The 18,005-nt window shown below is 45.2% G+C and overlaps 1 protein-coding gene across 1 annotated transcript; it reads right to left on the bottom strand.

Moving 5' to 3' along the window:
- Positions 1-5,080: 5,080 nt before the first annotated feature.
- Positions 5,081-13,483, bottom strand: LOC120058815 (golgin subfamily A member 6-like protein 6). The gene is made up of 2 exons (XM_039007546.1): positions 13,324-13,483; positions 5,081-5,743 (listed from the first exon to the last, which is right to left on the bottom strand). The coding sequence occupies exons 1-2, from the start codon at positions 13,346-13,348 to the stop codon at positions 5,142-5,144; spliced, it is 627 nt and encodes a 208-aa protein (XP_038863474.1). The 5' UTR covers positions 13,349-13,483; the 3' UTR covers positions 5,081-5,141.
- Between the last annotated feature and the right edge of the window lie 4,522 nt (positions 13,484-18,005).

The raw sequence follows: 18,005 nt of genomic DNA, 5'->3' as shown, positions 1-18,005 counted from the left end.
AGAGTGAGTGTGTGACAGAGGCTGTATTTGCCCTGACAAATTACAAATGTGTGGCTTAGATACAGCAGTTTGGCTACCCAGTGTGTTGGTCATTTAACTACTGTAATGTCTTCAGTCAACACCCAGTGTGTTGGTCATTTAACTACTGTAATGTCTTCAGTCAACACCCAGTGTGTTGGTCATTTAACTACTGTAATGTCTTCAGTCAACACCCAGTGTGTTGGTCATTTAACTACTGTAATGTCTTCAGTCAACACCCAGTGTGTTGGTCATTTAACTACTGTAATGTCTTCAGTCAACACCCAGTGTGTTGGTCATTTAACTACTGTAATGTCTTCAGTCAACACCCAGTGTGTTGGTCATTTAACTACTGTAATGTCTTCAGTCAACACCCAGTGTGTTGGTCATTTAACTACTGTAATGTCTTCAGTCAACACCCAGTGTGTTGGTCATTTAACTACTGTAATGTCTTCAGTCAACACCCAGTGTGTTGGTCATTTAACTACTGTAATGTCTTCAGTCAACACCCAGTGTGTTGGTCATTTAACTACTGTAATGTCTTCAGTCAACACCCAGTGTGTTGGTCATTTAACTACTGTAATGTCTTCAGTCAACACCCAGTGTGTTGGTCATTTAACTACTGTAATGTCTTCAGTCAACACCCAGTGTGTTGGTCATTTAACTACTGTAATGTCTTCAGTCAACACCCAGTGTGTTGGTCATTTAACTACTGTAATGTCTTCAGTCAACACACGGTGTGTTAAAGAGTTAAACAGTGTGCCAATGTCTGTATGACTTTATCAGAAGTATGTGACCAATGACGTCCAAAGCTTTTTTTTGTCAAAAAAACACCTGATTGGTTTGGTATTTGATTGGTTCTCCACACCTTGTTATTGGATTGGTTCTCCATACCTTGTTATTTGATTGGTTCTCCACACCTTGTTAATGGATTGGTTCTCCACACCTTGTTAATGGATTGGTTCTCCACACCTTGTTATTGGATTGGTTCTCCATACCTTGTTATTGGATTGGTTCTCCACACCTTGTTAATGGATTGGTTCTCCACACCTTGTTATTGGATTGGTTCTCCACACCTTGTTATTGGTTTGGTTCTCCACACCTTGTTATTGGATTGGTTCTCCACACCTTGTTATTGGATTGGTTCTCCACACCTTGTTATTGGATTGGTTCTCCACACCTTGTTATTGGATTGGTTCTCCACACCTTGTTATTTGATTGGTTCTCCACACCTTGTTATTTGATTGGTTCTCCACACCTTGTTATTTGATTGGTTCTCCACACCTTGTTATTGGATTGGTTCTCCACACCTTGTTATTGGATTGGTTCTCCACACCTTGTTATTGGATTGGTTCTCCACACCTTGTTATTTGATTGGTTCTCCACACCTTGTTATTTGATTGGTTCTCCACACCTTGTTAATGGATTGGTTCTCCACACCTTGTTATTGGATTGGTTCTCCACACCTTGTTATTGGATTTTCAACATTGCAGAACCAATTACATTTTTGAAAACATAAGTTGACCATTTTATTTGAGAAAATAAAGACAAATGTCAAGGTCAATGATTGACACCCTGGATCTAGTACTTGGTTGAAAAAAACATCAATCTCACAACCAAACCACAACTATGCTTCACCATAGAAACGCCAGTCTTCCAACCAAACCACAACTGTGCTTCACCGGACTGCAGTGTCACAGAGAGAAACAGACGGACTGCATAGAATCATTGATCTAAAAATCACCTAGCATCCCAATGAACTACTCTAACACGATGAAGTACTCTAACACAATGAAGTACTCTAACACAATGAAGTACTCTAACACAATGAAGTACTCTAACACAATGAAGTACTCTAACACAATGAAGTACTCTAACACAATCAACTACTCTAACACAATGAAGTACTCTAACACAATGAAGTACTCTAACACAATCAACTACTCTAACACAATGAAGTACTCTAACACAATCAACTACTCTAACACAATGAAGTACTCTAACACAATGAAGTACTCTAACACAATGAAGTACTCTAACACAATGAAGTACTCTAACACAATGAAGTACTCTAACACAAGGAAGTACTCTAACACAAGGAAGTACTCTAACACAATGAAGTACTCTAACACAATGAAGTACTCTAACACAATGAAGTACTCTAACACAATGAAGTACTCTAACACAATGAAGTACTCTAACACAATGAAGTACTCTAACACAATGAAGTACTCTAACACAATGAACTACTCTAACACAATGAACTACTCTAACACAATGAAGTACTCTAACACAAGGAAGTACTCTAACACAAGGAAGTACTCTAACACAATGAAGTACTCTAACACAATGAAGTACTCTAATACAATGATTGTGTTGCAGTTTTAAAGCTTCTCTGCTCCTCTGTAGTTTGTCAGACAGTAGTAGAAAACCTTTAATTTATTGGTAAGATCTACTACCGTAAGTTCATATCGAAGTCCATGTCACAGACAACACTGCATTGCATAGTAAGAACCTCATACCAACGGTCAAGCATGGTGGTGGTAGTGTGATGGTTGGGGGATGCTTTTCTGCCTCAGGACCTGGACGACTTGCCTCCATAGAAGGAACCATGAATTCTACTCTGTATCAGAGGATTCTACAAGAGAATGTCAGGCCATCCTGCCATCCGTCTGTGAGCTGAAGCTGAAGCGCAGCTGTGTCATGCAGCAAGACAATGATCCAAAACACACAATCAAGTCTACATGAATATTTGAAGTTTTGGAATGGCCTAGTCAAAGTCCAGACCTAATACTAATTGAGATGTTGTGGCAGGACTTTCAAGCAGTTCAAACCACAAATGTCTCTGAGTTACAGCAGCTCTATATATGGAAGAGTGGGACAAAATCCCTCCACGGCGACGTGAGAGACTGATCAAATGTCTCTGAGTTACAGCAGCTCTATATATGGAAGAGTGGTACAAAATCCCTCCATGGCGACGTGAGAGACTGATCAAATGTCTCTGAGTTACAGCAGCTCTATATATGGAAGAGTGGGACAAAATCCCTCCATGGCGACGTGAGAGACTGATCAAATGTCTCTGAGTTACAGCAGCTCTATATATGGAAGAGTGGGACAAAATCCCTCCATGGCGACGTGAGAGACTGATCAAATGTCTCTGAGTTACAGCAGCTCTATATATGGAAGAGTGGGACAAAATCCCTCCATGGCGACGTGAGAGACTGATCAAATGTCTCTGAGTTACAGCAGCTCTATATATGGAAGAGTGGGACAAAATCCCTCCATGGCGACGTGAGAGACTGATCAAATGTCTCTGAGTTACAGCAGCTCTATATATGGAAGAGTGGGACAAAATCCCTCCATGGCGACGTGAGAGACTGATCAACAACTACAGGAAGTGTTTGGTTGCAGTCATTACAGCTAAATGTGGCATCACCAGTTATTGAGTGTCAGGGGACAATTACTTTTTCACACAGGGGCATTGGGTGTTGCATAACTTTGTTTATGAAATAAATGAAAAAGTATGTAATTGTTGTGTTATTTGTTCACTCAGGTTCCCTTTATCTAATATTAGGTTTTGGTTGAAGATCTGATAACATTCAGTATAAAAACAGATGCAAACGTACAGAAAATTAGAAAGGGGGAAAATACTTTTCACGGCCCTGTAGGTGACAGACAGTGTGACGACTCATGTGGTTTTCTTTCAGCTTCCCAGAAGGTTGCTGCTTATGCTGATGCTGCTGCAGATGAACAGAAACACTGGGACCTAAAAATACACACTGTGCAGAAGGGTCGGTCGATTCCATTTCCTGTCAATTCCTCAATTCCAATTCAGCTCAATGCTTTTCAATGAGGAAAATCTGGATATGGAATTTGGTTAACTTTTTTTATTTACTGGAATTGAAATGGAATTGACCAAAACCCTGCTGTGCAGCTACTATTCAATATGAAATGGATAAACAAAATAAAATGAAAGTTGACAAGATTAAAAATGACATTATTTGATCTTAATGAATGTTCCTACAGCAGTTTGTTTTGAAAGGAAAAGCACTTAACTACTTCCTGGTTTTTGTTTAAACGTTGATTAAAACACTGAGAAATACTGCTGATATTGTGTGTGCAGCAAAAGCGAATCCCATGTATGATCGTCAGTCTGTATTTCACAGTCTCCTTTTCTACGCTCTCTAAAAAACTCTAACTCCTCTGAAGTAAATATCTTAGATATGTCACTATGCTTCGTGCTCGTAGTTTAGGAAACAACTGTTCCCATCCCCCGTGCCTGCTGCCCTGCTACACTAACCTAACGCACGTCCACAAATGGTCAGCCACTTATCCCCCCTCCCCTTTAACAAAAACAGGGTCCCTATATATATATATATGTGTGTGTGTGTGTGTCCACTAATATATCAAAGAACAGCTGCCTGAAGGCTCTGTGATGACAACTCACCCCTTCCATCTGTCTCCCTCCTCCTCCTCCTCCCTTATTCTCAACCCTCTCTTCCCCCTACAGTCTTTACCTCTCCCTCTCCTCTACAGCTCTGCTCTATCTTTTCCTTCCAATCTCCTCTCTCCCCCTCCTTACAAGCTATCTCTTTCTTTCTCTCCCCCATATAATCTATCCCTCTCTCCCCCTCTTTATAATCTCTCTCTCCCCTCTTTATAATCTTGCTCTCTCTCTCTCTTTCTCTCCCTTCTTTATAATCTATCTATATATCTCTTTCTTTCTCTCTCTCCCCCTCTATAATCTGTCTCTCTCCCCCTCTTTATAATCTCTCTCTCGCTCTCTCTCTTTCTCTCCTCTCTTTATAATCTATCTATATATCTCTTTCTTTCTCTCTCTTCCCCTCTTTATAATCTCTCTCTGTTCTCCTTTTCTCTCTCCCCTTCTTTATAATCTCTCTCTCTCTCTTTCTCTCTCTCCCACTCTTTATAATATATCTATCTCTCTCTTTCTCTCTCTCCCCCTCTTTATAATTTATATCTCTCTCTCTTTCTCTTTCTCCCCCTCTTTATAATTTATATCTCTCTCTCTTTCTCTCTCTCTTTATAATCTCTCTCTCTTTCTTTCTCTCTCTCTCCCTCTTTATAATCTATCCTCTCTCTGTCCCTTCCCTTTGGTCTGACTACATTGACACCAGCTCTAGGATGTGTTGTTGCTCTGACCACATGGACACCAGCTCTGGGATGTGTTGTTGCTCTGACCACATGGACACCAGCTCTGGGATGTGTTGTTGCTCTGACCACATGGACACCAGCTCTGGGATGTGTTGTTGCTCTGACCACATGGACACCAGCTCTGGGATGTGTTGTTGCTCTGACCACATGGACACCAGCTCTGGGATGTGTTGTTGCTCTGACCACATGGACACCAGCTCTAGGATGTGTTGTTGCTCTGACCACATGGACACCAGCTCTGGGATGTGTTGTTGCTCTGACCACATGGACACCAGCTCTAGGATGTGTTGTTGCTCTGACCACATGGACACCAGCTCTGGGATGTGTTGTTGCTCTGACCACATGGACACCAGCTCTGGGATGTGTTGTTGCTCTGACCACATGGACACCAGCTCTGGGATGTGTTGTTGCTCTGACCACATGGACACCAGCTCTGGGATGTGTTGTTGCTCTGACCACATGGACACCAGCTCTAGGATGTGTTGTTGCTCTGACCACATGGACACCAGCTCTGGGATGTGTTGTTGCTCTGACCACATGGACACCAGCTCTGGGATGTGTTGTTTTGGGTTAGCACACAACACAAAAAAGCAAAAAAGCTCACTTTAACTGATTGTTGTGTAACAACAAAAATATGAATATAACGTTGTTACCAGTGTAGTTACAATGTTACTACACAGATATCGGAGCAACTCAATGATGTTGTGATGTGTTTTACCATACCTATGCTTTTACATTACAAATGGTCAGCTAACTGCATAACTGATGAAGGTAGGTGTGTGGTAATTGACTAATTAGTCACCATATCGTGAACTGTTCTGGCTGAATTCTGCTGCCTCAGGACCCTTGTGAACTCTGAGTGTATCTTAATTGGGCCCTTACTGGTAGTGGAGATGTCCTTAATGAGCTGATGAACCTAGGGAGAGGGAAGCCTGGTTGTGCTGACATAGACCTAGGTGCCCTAACCCCTACCTGATCTCTGGACATAAAGACACTCATACACATGCAAAACCACACAAAATGCAAGAACAGACACATTAACATATATGCACGTAAGCACTCACGCACGCGCGCGCGCGCGCGCGCGCGCACACACACACACACACACACACACACACACACACACACACACACACACACACACACACACACACACACACACACACACCCACTATACCCCTAGAACAAATGCTCCATACAAACCACCCGCAGTACCCCTAGAACCATGCTCCATACAAACCACCCGCTGTACCCCTAGAACCATGCTCCATACAAACCACCCGCTGTACCCCTAGAACCATGCTCCATACAAACCACCCGCAGTACCCCTAGAACCATGCTCCATACAAACCACCCGCTGTACCCCTAGAACCATGCTCCATACAAACCACCCGCTGTACCCCTAGAACCATGCTCCATACAAACCACCCGCTGTACCCCTAGAACCATGCTCCATACAAACCACCCGCTGTACCCCTAGAACCATGCTCCATACAAACCACCCGCTGTACCCCTAGAACCATGCTCCATACAAACCACCCGCTGTACCCCTAGAACCATGCTCCATACAAACCACCCGCTGTACCCCTAGAACCATGCTCCATACAAACCACCCGCTGTACCCCTAGAACCATGCTCCATACAAACCACCCGCAGTACCCCTAGAACCATGCTCCATACAAACCACCCGCTGTACCCCTCACCATCTCTATCTCCATGCTGCCACAGCTGTACCCCTCACCATCTCTATCTCCATGCTGCCACAGCTGTACCCCTCACCATCTCTATCTCCATGCTGCCACAGCTGTACCCCTCACCATCTCTATCTCCATGCTGCCACAGCTGTACCCCTCATACCCCTCCTCTCCAACCAGGTCCTCTCACTATAGAAGAAAGCACCTGCTCTGAAAATCCAGGACACACAGAACACACAAGTGCTTTCCTTTTTCAATATGCCTAAACTGTCGACCAGTTTGACACTCTCGCTTTATAGAGAGACCAACCTAGGGCACAATGAGAAACAGAGATTCTTGGCAGATACACGTGGGAGCCATGCTGTAACCTAGTCCTATGGGGGGCCTTGTAAAAGTCAGCTCGGCCCTCATGAGTCAAGTCAGCCCGGCCCTCATGAGTCAGTAATTTACAGAGAGGATAGAAAACAAGAGAGAAGGAGAATGAGAGAGAGAGAACGAGACAGAGAGAACGAGAGAATAACGAAACGAGAAAACGAGAGAGGAAAGACAGACAGAGAGTGGGTTCACAGAAAGGAGAGTTACAAAATCTGCTGGAGCTGAAGGCTTGAAGCTGAAGGCTTGAAGCTGAAGGCTTGAAGCTGAAGGCTTAAAGCTGAAGGCTTGAAGCTGAAGGCTTGGAGCTGAAGGCTTGAAGCTGAAGGCTTGAAGCTGAAGGCTTGGAGCTGCCCCACTCTACTCTAAGTCAGGCCAGGCAGGCACATGTGTGTCGGTGTGTTGAAAAGAAAAGGTATCCCTCCACCAGCAGTGGGGGCCCCCAGCAACAAGGGTTAGGGCACTCCTGGGCTACCGGCCTGGGACTGATTTAGGAGCCTGTTTGAAGTGCAGATTACAGATTCTTTGCACCAAATCCCTCCAGGAGTATCCATGGACCCTGGAATCTCTCTCAGGTTTCATTCAGGTCCGGCCCTAGCTGGCAGGCCCAACTTGGGGTCTTCTGGATGAGAGATAGAGAGCCAGGAGCCAGGGGGTAGGAACAACGGCCGGACGGACACACAGAGGGGACATGAGGGAACAGATGAGGTGAATAGAAGGTAAGCTCTCTATGAGGAAAGAGTGTATCTCAGCTCTGTGTGTGTGTGTGTGTGTGTGTGTGTGTGTGTGTGTGTGTGTGTGTGTGTGTGTGTGTGTGTGTGTGTGTGTGTGTGTGTGTGTGTGTGTGTGTGTGTGTGTGTGTGTGTGTGTGTGTGTGTGTGTGTGACTAAGCAGTGCTGGGAGTCAGAAGTAACATAAGAAAGTAGAAATATTTATCTTCCCCACAAAGAAAATTCTGACATGTAGGTGAGATTGTTCACATGTACATTAACCCTCCTTTTCACATGATTTGTGTCCAGAAGAATCGTGAAGAAAGGTTTAATATAATAACAAAAGCAGGAGTGTCACAATGAACGCTGAGAGAGAGAGACTAAAATACTATAAAGAATGCAGTGTTTTAGTAACAGGGGGAGAGGTAGGGAGAGAGAGAGAGAGAGAGAGAGAGAGAGAGGGGGAGAGGTAGGGAGAGGGGGGAGAGAGAGAGGGGGAGAGGTAGGGAGAGAGAGGGGGAGAAAGAGAGAGAGAGAGGGAGAGAGGTAGGGAGAGAAAGGGGGAGAGGTAGGGAGAAAGAGAGAGAGAGAGGGGGAGAGGTAAGGAGAGAGAGAGAAGGGGCAGAGAGAGAGAGGGGGGAGAGGATAGAGAGAGAGAGGGGGAGAGGTAGAGAGAGAGAGGGGGAGAGGTAGGGAGAGAGAGAGAGAGGGGGAGAGAGAGCGGGGGAGAGGTAGGGAGAGGGAGAGAGAGAGGGGGAGAGAGAGGGGGAGAGGTAGGGAGAGAGAGGGAGAGAGAGGGGGAGAGGTAGGGAGAGAGAGGGGGGGAGAGGTAGGGAGAGAGAGGGGGGGAGAGGGAGAGAGAGAGGGGGAGAGAGAGGGGGAGAGGTAGAGAGAGAGGGGGAGAGAGAGGGGGAGAGGTAGAGAGAGGGGGAGAGGTAGAGAGAGAGAGAGAGGGGGGGAGAGAGAGAGGGGGAGAGGTAGGGCGAGAGATGGGGAGAGAGGGAGAGAGAGGGGGAGCGGTAGAGAGTGAGAGGGGGAGAGGTAGGGAGAGAGAGGGGGAGAGGTAGGGAGAGAGAGGGGGAGAGGTAGGGAGAGAGAGAGGAGTAGAGGTAGGGAGAGAGAGGGAGAGGTAGGGAGAGAGAGAGAGAGGTAGGGAGAGAGAGAGACACCTCTTGCTCTGTGTCAGTGGTCTCAGATACCATAAGCATGGTGACTAACTCCACTGTGTGTGCTCTCCTACGATCTCACTGTCCAGAAAGAGACACACTAGCAACCTGTTACCAACCCTTCACACCATTCACAACCACAGCAGTACACAACACAACAGTTATTCTAATGAAACAACCTCAAGCTATAGCTACAGTACAAGAAAACCTGTAGTGTGTGTGTACAGGCAGAGCCAGCCGAGACCATTTCAGACAAAGCCCAGGATCTGGTGCGTTGAAGGAGTCCAGTGAAGGAAAGCAGTGTTCCGGAGTCTAGAGGCATTCAAAGGTATTCTAAACATCCCACCAGTAGTTTGTGACATTCTTGGATCTACGTGTTCTGAAGAGAGCAGAGGAGACTGTTGATTGGTCGGTCAGTATGTATGGTCTGCCTAATGGAAGTCAGTTCACAACAGTTCCATCAGCTCACAACAGTTCCATCAGCTCACAACAGTTCCATCAGTTCACAACAGTTCCATCAGTTCACAACAGTTCCATCAGTTCACAACAGTTCCATCAGTTCACAACAGTTCCATCAGTTCACAACAGTTCCATCAATTCACAACAGTTCCATCAGTTCACAACAGTTCCATCAGTTCACAACAGTTCCATCAGTTCACAACAGTTCCATCAATTCACAACAGTTCCATCAGTTCACAACAGTTCCATCAATTCACAACAGTTCTATCAATTCACAACAGTTCCATCAGTTCACAACAGTTCCATCAGTTCACAACAGTTCCATCAGTTCACAACAGTTCCATCAGTTCACAACAGTTCCATCAATTCACAACAGTTCCATCAGTTCACAACAGTTCCATCAGTTCACAACAGTTCCATCAGTTCACAACAGTTCCATCAGTTCACAACAGTTCCATCAATTCACAACAGTTCCATCAGTTCACAACAGTTCCATCAGTTCACAACAGTTCCATCAGTTCACAACAGTTCCATCAATTCACAACAGTTCCATCAGTTCACAACAGTTCCATCAGTTCACAACAGTTCTATCAGTTCACAACAGTTCCATCAGCTCACAACAGTTCCATCAGGATTTACCGATTTAATTACCACATCATAAGACTATAAATAATATGTTCTATTAAATCAGCTAGGGAGGGCCATTGCAAAAATAAAATAAATGAAGTTTGATATAATGATAAATAAGGTCAGACATTTCTTAGTGATCTGGATGTTTCTTCTGATAACGTCATGACTGGTGTATTTTCAACATCAAGAAAACAAATCAACTAGGAGAAAAAACAAGAAATTCACAAATACGTCACTGGCTCTAATTGCAAGGTTTGTCCAGTTTAAATTCTCATTACCTCGCTCCCACGTACATCCCACCAACACCATATACATCCCACCAACACCACATACATCCCACCAACACCACGTACATCCCACCAACACCACGTACATCCCACCAACACCATATACATCCCACCAACACCATATACATCCCACCAACACCACGTACATCCCACCAACACCATATACATCCCACCAACACCACGTACATCCCACCAACACCACGTACATCCCACCAACACCATATACATCCCACCAACACCACGTACATCCCACCAACACCATATACATCCCACCAACACCACGTACATCCCACCAACACCACGTACATCCCACCAACACCATATACATCCCACCAACACCACGTACATCCCACCAACACCACGTACATCCCACCAACACCACGTACATCCCACCAACACCACGTACATCCCACCAACACCATATACATCCCACCAACACCATATACATCCCACCAACACCATATACATCCCACCAACACCATATACATCCCACCAACACCACGTACATCCCACCAACACCATATACATCCCACCAACACCACGTACATCCCACCAACACCACGTACATCCCACCAACACCATATACATCCCACCAACACCATATACATCCCACCAACACCACAAACATCCCACCAACACCACAAACATCCCACCAACACCACAAACATCCCACCAACACCACGTACATCCCACCAACACCACAAACATTCCACCAACACCATATACATCCCACCAACACCATATACATCCCACCAACACCACAACATCCCACCAACACCACATACATCCCACCAACACCACATACATCCCACCAACACCACACACATTCCACCAACACCACGTACATCCCACCAACACCATATACATCCCACCAACACCACAAACATCCCACCAACACCACAACATCCCACCAACACCACGTACATCCCACCAACACCACAACATCCCACCAACACCACAACATCCCACCAACACCATATACATCCCACCAACACCACAACATCCCACCAACACCATATACATCCCACCAACACCACATACATCCCACCAACACCACGTACATCCCATCAACACCATATACATCACACCAACACCACATACATCCCACCAACACCACATACATCCCACCAACACCACATACATCCCACCAACACCACAAACATCCCACCAACACCACAACATCCTACCAACACCACGTACATCCCACCAACACCACGTACATCCCATCAACACCATATACATCACACCAACACCACATACATCCCACCAACACCATATACATCCCACCAACACCACAACATCCCACCAACACCACATACATCCCACCAACACCACATACATCCCACCAACACCATATACATCCCACCAACACCACATACATCCCACCAACACCACATACATCCCACCATTCCACATACATCCCACCAACACCATGTACATCACACCAACACCACGTACATCCCACCAACACCACATACATCACACCAACACCAAATACATCCCACCAACACCACAAACATCCCACCAACACCACATACATCCCACCAACACCACATACATCCCACCAACAACACATACATCCCACCAACACCACAAACATCCCACCAACACCACATACATCCCACCAACACCACATACATCCCACCAACACCACATACATCCCACCAACACCACATACATCCCACCAACACCACATACATCCTACTAACTCCAGATACATCACACCAACACCACGTACATCTCACCAACACCACATACATCCCACCAACACCACGTACATCCCACCAACACCACATACATCCCACCAACACCACATACATCCCACCAACACCACGTACATCCCACCAACACCATATACCAGAACAGTGGTATCCTGAACTCTGAACCAGAGCAGTGGTATCCTGAACTCTGAACCAGAGCAGTGGTATCCTGAACTCTGAACCAGAGCAGTGGTATCCTGAACTCTGAACCAGAACAGTGGTATCCTGAACTCTGAACCAGAGCAGTGGTATCCTGAACTCTGAACCAGAGCAGTGGTAGCCTGAACTCTGAACCAGAGCAGTGGTAGCCTGAACTCTGAACCAGAGCAGTGGTATCCTGAACTCTAAACCAGAGCAGTGGTATCCTGAACTCTAAACCAGAGCAGTGGTAGCCTGAACTCTGAACCAGAGCAGTGGTAGCCTGAACTCTGAACCAGAGCAGTGGTATCCTGAACTCTAAACCAGAGCAGTGGTATCCTGAACTCTAAACCAGAGCAGTGGTAGCCTGAACTCTGAACCAGAGCAGTGGTATCCTGAACTCTAAACCAGAGCAGTGGTATCCTGAACTCTAAACCAGAGCAGTGGTAGCCTGAACTCTGAACCAGAGCAGTGGTATCCTGAACTCTAAACCAGAGCAGTGGTATCCTGAACTCTGAACCAGAGCAGTGGTAGCCTGAACTCTGAACCAGAGCAGTGGTAGCCTGAACTCTGAACCAGAGCAGTGGTATCCTGAACTCTGAACCAGAGCAGTGGTATCCTGAACTCTGAACCAGAGCAGTGGTATCCTGAACACTACAGGGTCTAGTGTCTGCGAGTTTGAGTTTTTTCCTTTCAATTAAGACATAGACAACCAGTTGAGGGGAGTTCCCTACTAATTAGTGACCGTCATTTATCAATCAGGCACAAAGGAGGAGTGAAAACTCGCAGACACTAAGCTCTCCGTGGACTGAGTTTGACACCTGTGATATAGTGTATGGTACTTACTATATATTACTATAGGGGGCAATGGGGCTCAGCATTCTGTGATAAAGGTGTGAGTGTATGGTACTTACTATAGGGGGCAATGGGGCTCAGCATTCTGTGGAGCTGGTCTCAGTTAGAAGGAGAGTAGTTCTGTCAGAGGAGAGCAGTAACCAGCCAGGTCCAGGTTAACATCTGTCTGCCTGTTGTCCATCACTGTTAGGGGCTGCCAGTACTAATACGTTACAACACTCTAACCCTGTAGAAGGAGATGAGAGACAGTTACAGATCCACAATGTCTTTGGACAAAATGTTTTTATCGAGGAGGACTGTGGATCTGTGTACGTCCGACCATCTGTTAGTTCGAATGTTAGTCACACACGATATCTCAAACAGCACTGGGCCGAGAGGGGGGGGGGCTCATTCATGGGGATGACACGTTGACTGTTGCCTTGTTTTATTTAAATCGATTTAAACAGGGAAATCCTATTGGGAGCCCTGCACACAATCATACAAATTCACAACATTTAAAAATCCAACTCGATATTAAACACCTACAATACTTACAAGCAATTTAAGAAATGTATCTCACAAAACACGATTATGAAAAATATACCCATTCCTCAGTAAAAAGGTAATGAACCAGCCGTCCAAACTGCCCTAGCAGCCACGGAACATTCCACTTTAGAGAGTTTTGGAGATCATTCCACACGCACTCACACACATGTATAAAAGCAAGTACGAGTGTAAGTACACACAAACACACGCCAATACACAGGCATCAACTAACCATTTCACACACACCAATACACAGGCATCAACTAACCATTTCACACACGCCAATACACAGGCATCAACTAACCATTTCACACACTCCAATACACAGGCATCAACTAACCATTTCACACACGCCAATACACAGGCATCAACTAACCATTTCACACACTCCAATACACAGGCATCAACTAACCACACACACACCAATACACAGGCATCAACTAACCACACACACACCAATACACAGGCATCAACTAACCACACACACACCAATACACAGGCATCAACTAACCGTTTCACACACTCCAATACACAGGCATCAACTAACCACACACACACCAATACACAGGCATCAACTAACCACACACACACCAATACACAGGCATCAACTAACCATTTCACACACACCAATACACATGCATCAACTAACCATTTCACACACACCAATACACAGGCATCAACTAACCATTTCACACACACCAATACACAGGCATCAACTAACCATTTCACACACACCAATACACAGGCATCAACTAACCATTTCACACACACCAATACACAGGCATCAACTAACCATTTCACACACTCCAATACACAGAAATCAACTAACCACACACACACTCCAATACACAGGCATCAACTAACCATTTCACACACTCCAATACACAGAAATCAACTAACCACACACACACACCAATACACAGGCATCAACTAACCACACACACACACCAATACACAGGCATCAACTAACCACACACGCACCAATACACAGGCATCAACTAACCGTTTCACACACTCCAATACACAGGCATCAACTAACCACACACACACACCAATACACAGGCATCAACTAACCACACACACACACCAATACACAGGCATCAACTAACCACACACACACCAATACACAGGCATCAACTAACTGTTTCACACACGCCAATACACAGGCATCAACTAACCGTTTCACACACACCAATACACAGGCATCAACTAACCGTTTCACACACGCCAATACACAGGCATCAACTAACCATTTCACACACTCCAATACACAGGCATCAACTAACCACACACACACTCCAATACACAGGCATCAACTAACCATTTCACACACACCAATACACAGGTATCAACTAACCACACACACACACCAATACACAGGCATCAACTAACCACACACACACACCAATACACAGGCATCAACTAACCACACACACACACACACCAATACACAGGTATCAACTAACCGTTTCACCCACTCCAATACACAGGCATCAACTAACCACACACACACACCAATACACAGGCATCAACTAACCACACACACACCAATACACAGGCATCAACTAACCATTTCACACACACCAATACACAGGTATCAACTAACCGTTTCACACACTCCAATACACAGGCATCAACTAACCATTTCACACACGTCAATACACAGGCATCAACTAACCATTTCACACACGCCAATACACAGGCATCAACTAACCATTTCACACACTCCAATACACAGGCATCAACTAACCACACACACACTCCAATACACAGGCATCAACTAACCATTTCACACACACACCAATACACAGGCATCAACTAACCATTTCACACACGCCAATACACAGGCATCAACTAACCATTTCACACACGCCAATACACAGGCATCAACTAACCACACACACACCAATACACAGGCATCAACTAACCACACACACACACACCAATACACAGGCATCAACTAACCACACACACACACCAATACACAGGCATCAACTAACCACACACACACACCAATACACAGGCATCAACTAACCACACACACACCAATACACAGGCATCAACTAACCACACACACACACCAATACACAGGCATCAACTAACCACACACACACACCAATACACAGGCATCAACTAACCACACACACACACCAATACACAGGCATCAACTAACCACACACACGCCAATACACAGGCATCAACTAACCGTTTCACACACACCAATACACAGGCATCAACTAACCGTTTCACACACACCAATACACAGGCATCAACTAACCGTTTCACACACTCCAATACACAGGCATCAACTAACCATTTCACACACACCAATACACAGGCATCAACTAACCATTTCACACACGCCAATACACAGGCATCAACTAACCATTTCACACACGCCAATACACAGGCATCAACTAACCATTTCACACACGCCAATACACAGGCATCAACTAACCGTTTCACACACTCCAATACACAGGCATCAACTAACCGTTTCACACACACCAATACACAGGCATCAACTAACCACACACACACACACACACCAATACACAGGGATCAACTAACCACACACACGCCAATACACAGGCATCAACTAACCACACACACACCAATACACAGGCATCAACTAACCACACACACGCCAATACACAGGCATCAACTAACCACACACACACCAATACACAGGCATCAACTAACCATGTCACACACGCCAATACACAGGCATCAACTAACCACACACACATACCAATACACAGGCATCAACTAACCATGTCACACATACCAATACACAGGCATCAACTAACCACACACACGCCAATACACAGGCATCAACTAACCGTTTCACACACTCCAATACACAGGCATCAACTAACCACACACACACACCAATACACAGGCATCAACTAACCACACACACACCAATACACAGGCATCAACTAACCACACACACACCAATACACAGGCATCAACTAACCACACACACACCAATACACAGGCATCAACTAACCACACACACACCAATACACAGGCATCAACTAACCACACACACACCAATACACAGGCATCAACTAACCGTTTCACACACTCCAATACACAGGCATCAACTAACCGTTTCACACACACCAATACACAGGCATCAACTAACCGTTTCACACACGCCAATACACAGGCATCAACTAACCTGTTTCACACACTCCAATACACAGGCATCATGAACATGAGACATTAAGCAAGGTAGGAGAATTGAACTGTTACTGCAAGCTTAGAGATCTGCTTTGGGCTGTTTGACTTAACGGAGATAGAGGTGAGAGGGTCAACACTGTGTCAGGCGGCATGTCAACAACATGCTAGTGTTATTATTTCTCACTGCAGGGCATGTCAATTCAACACCTCTGCAGCAGGTTGGCCAAGTTCTTTCTGGACTTTGTTAGAGGGTCATTGTGTGTGTGTGTGTGTGTGTGTGTGTGTGTGTGTGTGTGTGTGTGTGTGTGTGTGTGTGTGTGTGTGTTTTGTGTGTGTGTGGTGTGTGTGTGTGTGTGTGTGTGTGTGTGTGTGTGTGTGTGTGTGTGTGTGGTTTCCAATCTGAGATGTTTTAGTGTATTTGTATTTATTATGGATCCCCATTAGCTGGTGCCAAGGCAGCAGCTACTCTTCCTGGGCTCCGGCCAAATTAAGGAAATTTATACCATTTTAAAAACATTACAGTACATTCACAACACACTGTGTGCCCTCAGGCCCCTACTCCACCACTACCACATATCTACAGTACTAAATCCATGTGTACGTGTGTGTATAGTGAGTATGTTATCGTGTGTGTATATGCATGTGTCTGTGCCTATGTTTGTGTTGCTTCAAAGTCCCCGCTGTTCCATAAGGTGTATTTTTATCTGTTTTTTAAATCTGATTCTACTGCTGGCATCAGTTACTTGATGTGGAATAGAGTTCCATGTAGTCATAGCTCTATTTAGTACTGTGTGCCTCCCATAGTCTGTTCTGGACTTGGGGAAGGTGAAGAGACCTCTTGTGGCATGTCTTGTGGGGTATGGGTGTCCGAGCTGTGTGCCAGTAGTAAAGACAGACAGCTCGGTGCATTCAACATGTCAATACCTCTCACAAATACAAGTAGTGATGAAGTCAATCTCTCCTCCACTTTGAGCCAGGAGAGATTGACATCCTATTTATTAATTAGCTCTCTGTGTACATCCAGGGC

The sequence above is a fragment of the Salvelinus namaycush genome, chromosome 14, assembly GCF_016432855.1.
Source record: "Salvelinus namaycush isolate Seneca chromosome 14, SaNama_1.0, whole genome shotgun sequence".
NCBI lineage: Eukaryota > Metazoa > Chordata > Actinopteri > Salmoniformes > Salmonidae > Salvelinus > Salvelinus namaycush.
The sequence above is the reverse complement of the archived record's forward strand: the minus strand, read 5'-3'. Positions and strand labels throughout refer to the sequence as shown.

Coding starts and splice junctions, on each gene's coding strand:
- LOC120058815 (XM_039007546.1), bottom strand. CDS start 13,348: ATGCTGAGCCCCATTGCCCCCTATA. Junction 5,744..13,323: donor GAGCCCCATTGCCCCCTATA/GTAAGTACCATA, acceptor AACACATCCCAG/AGCTGGTGTCCATGTGGTCA.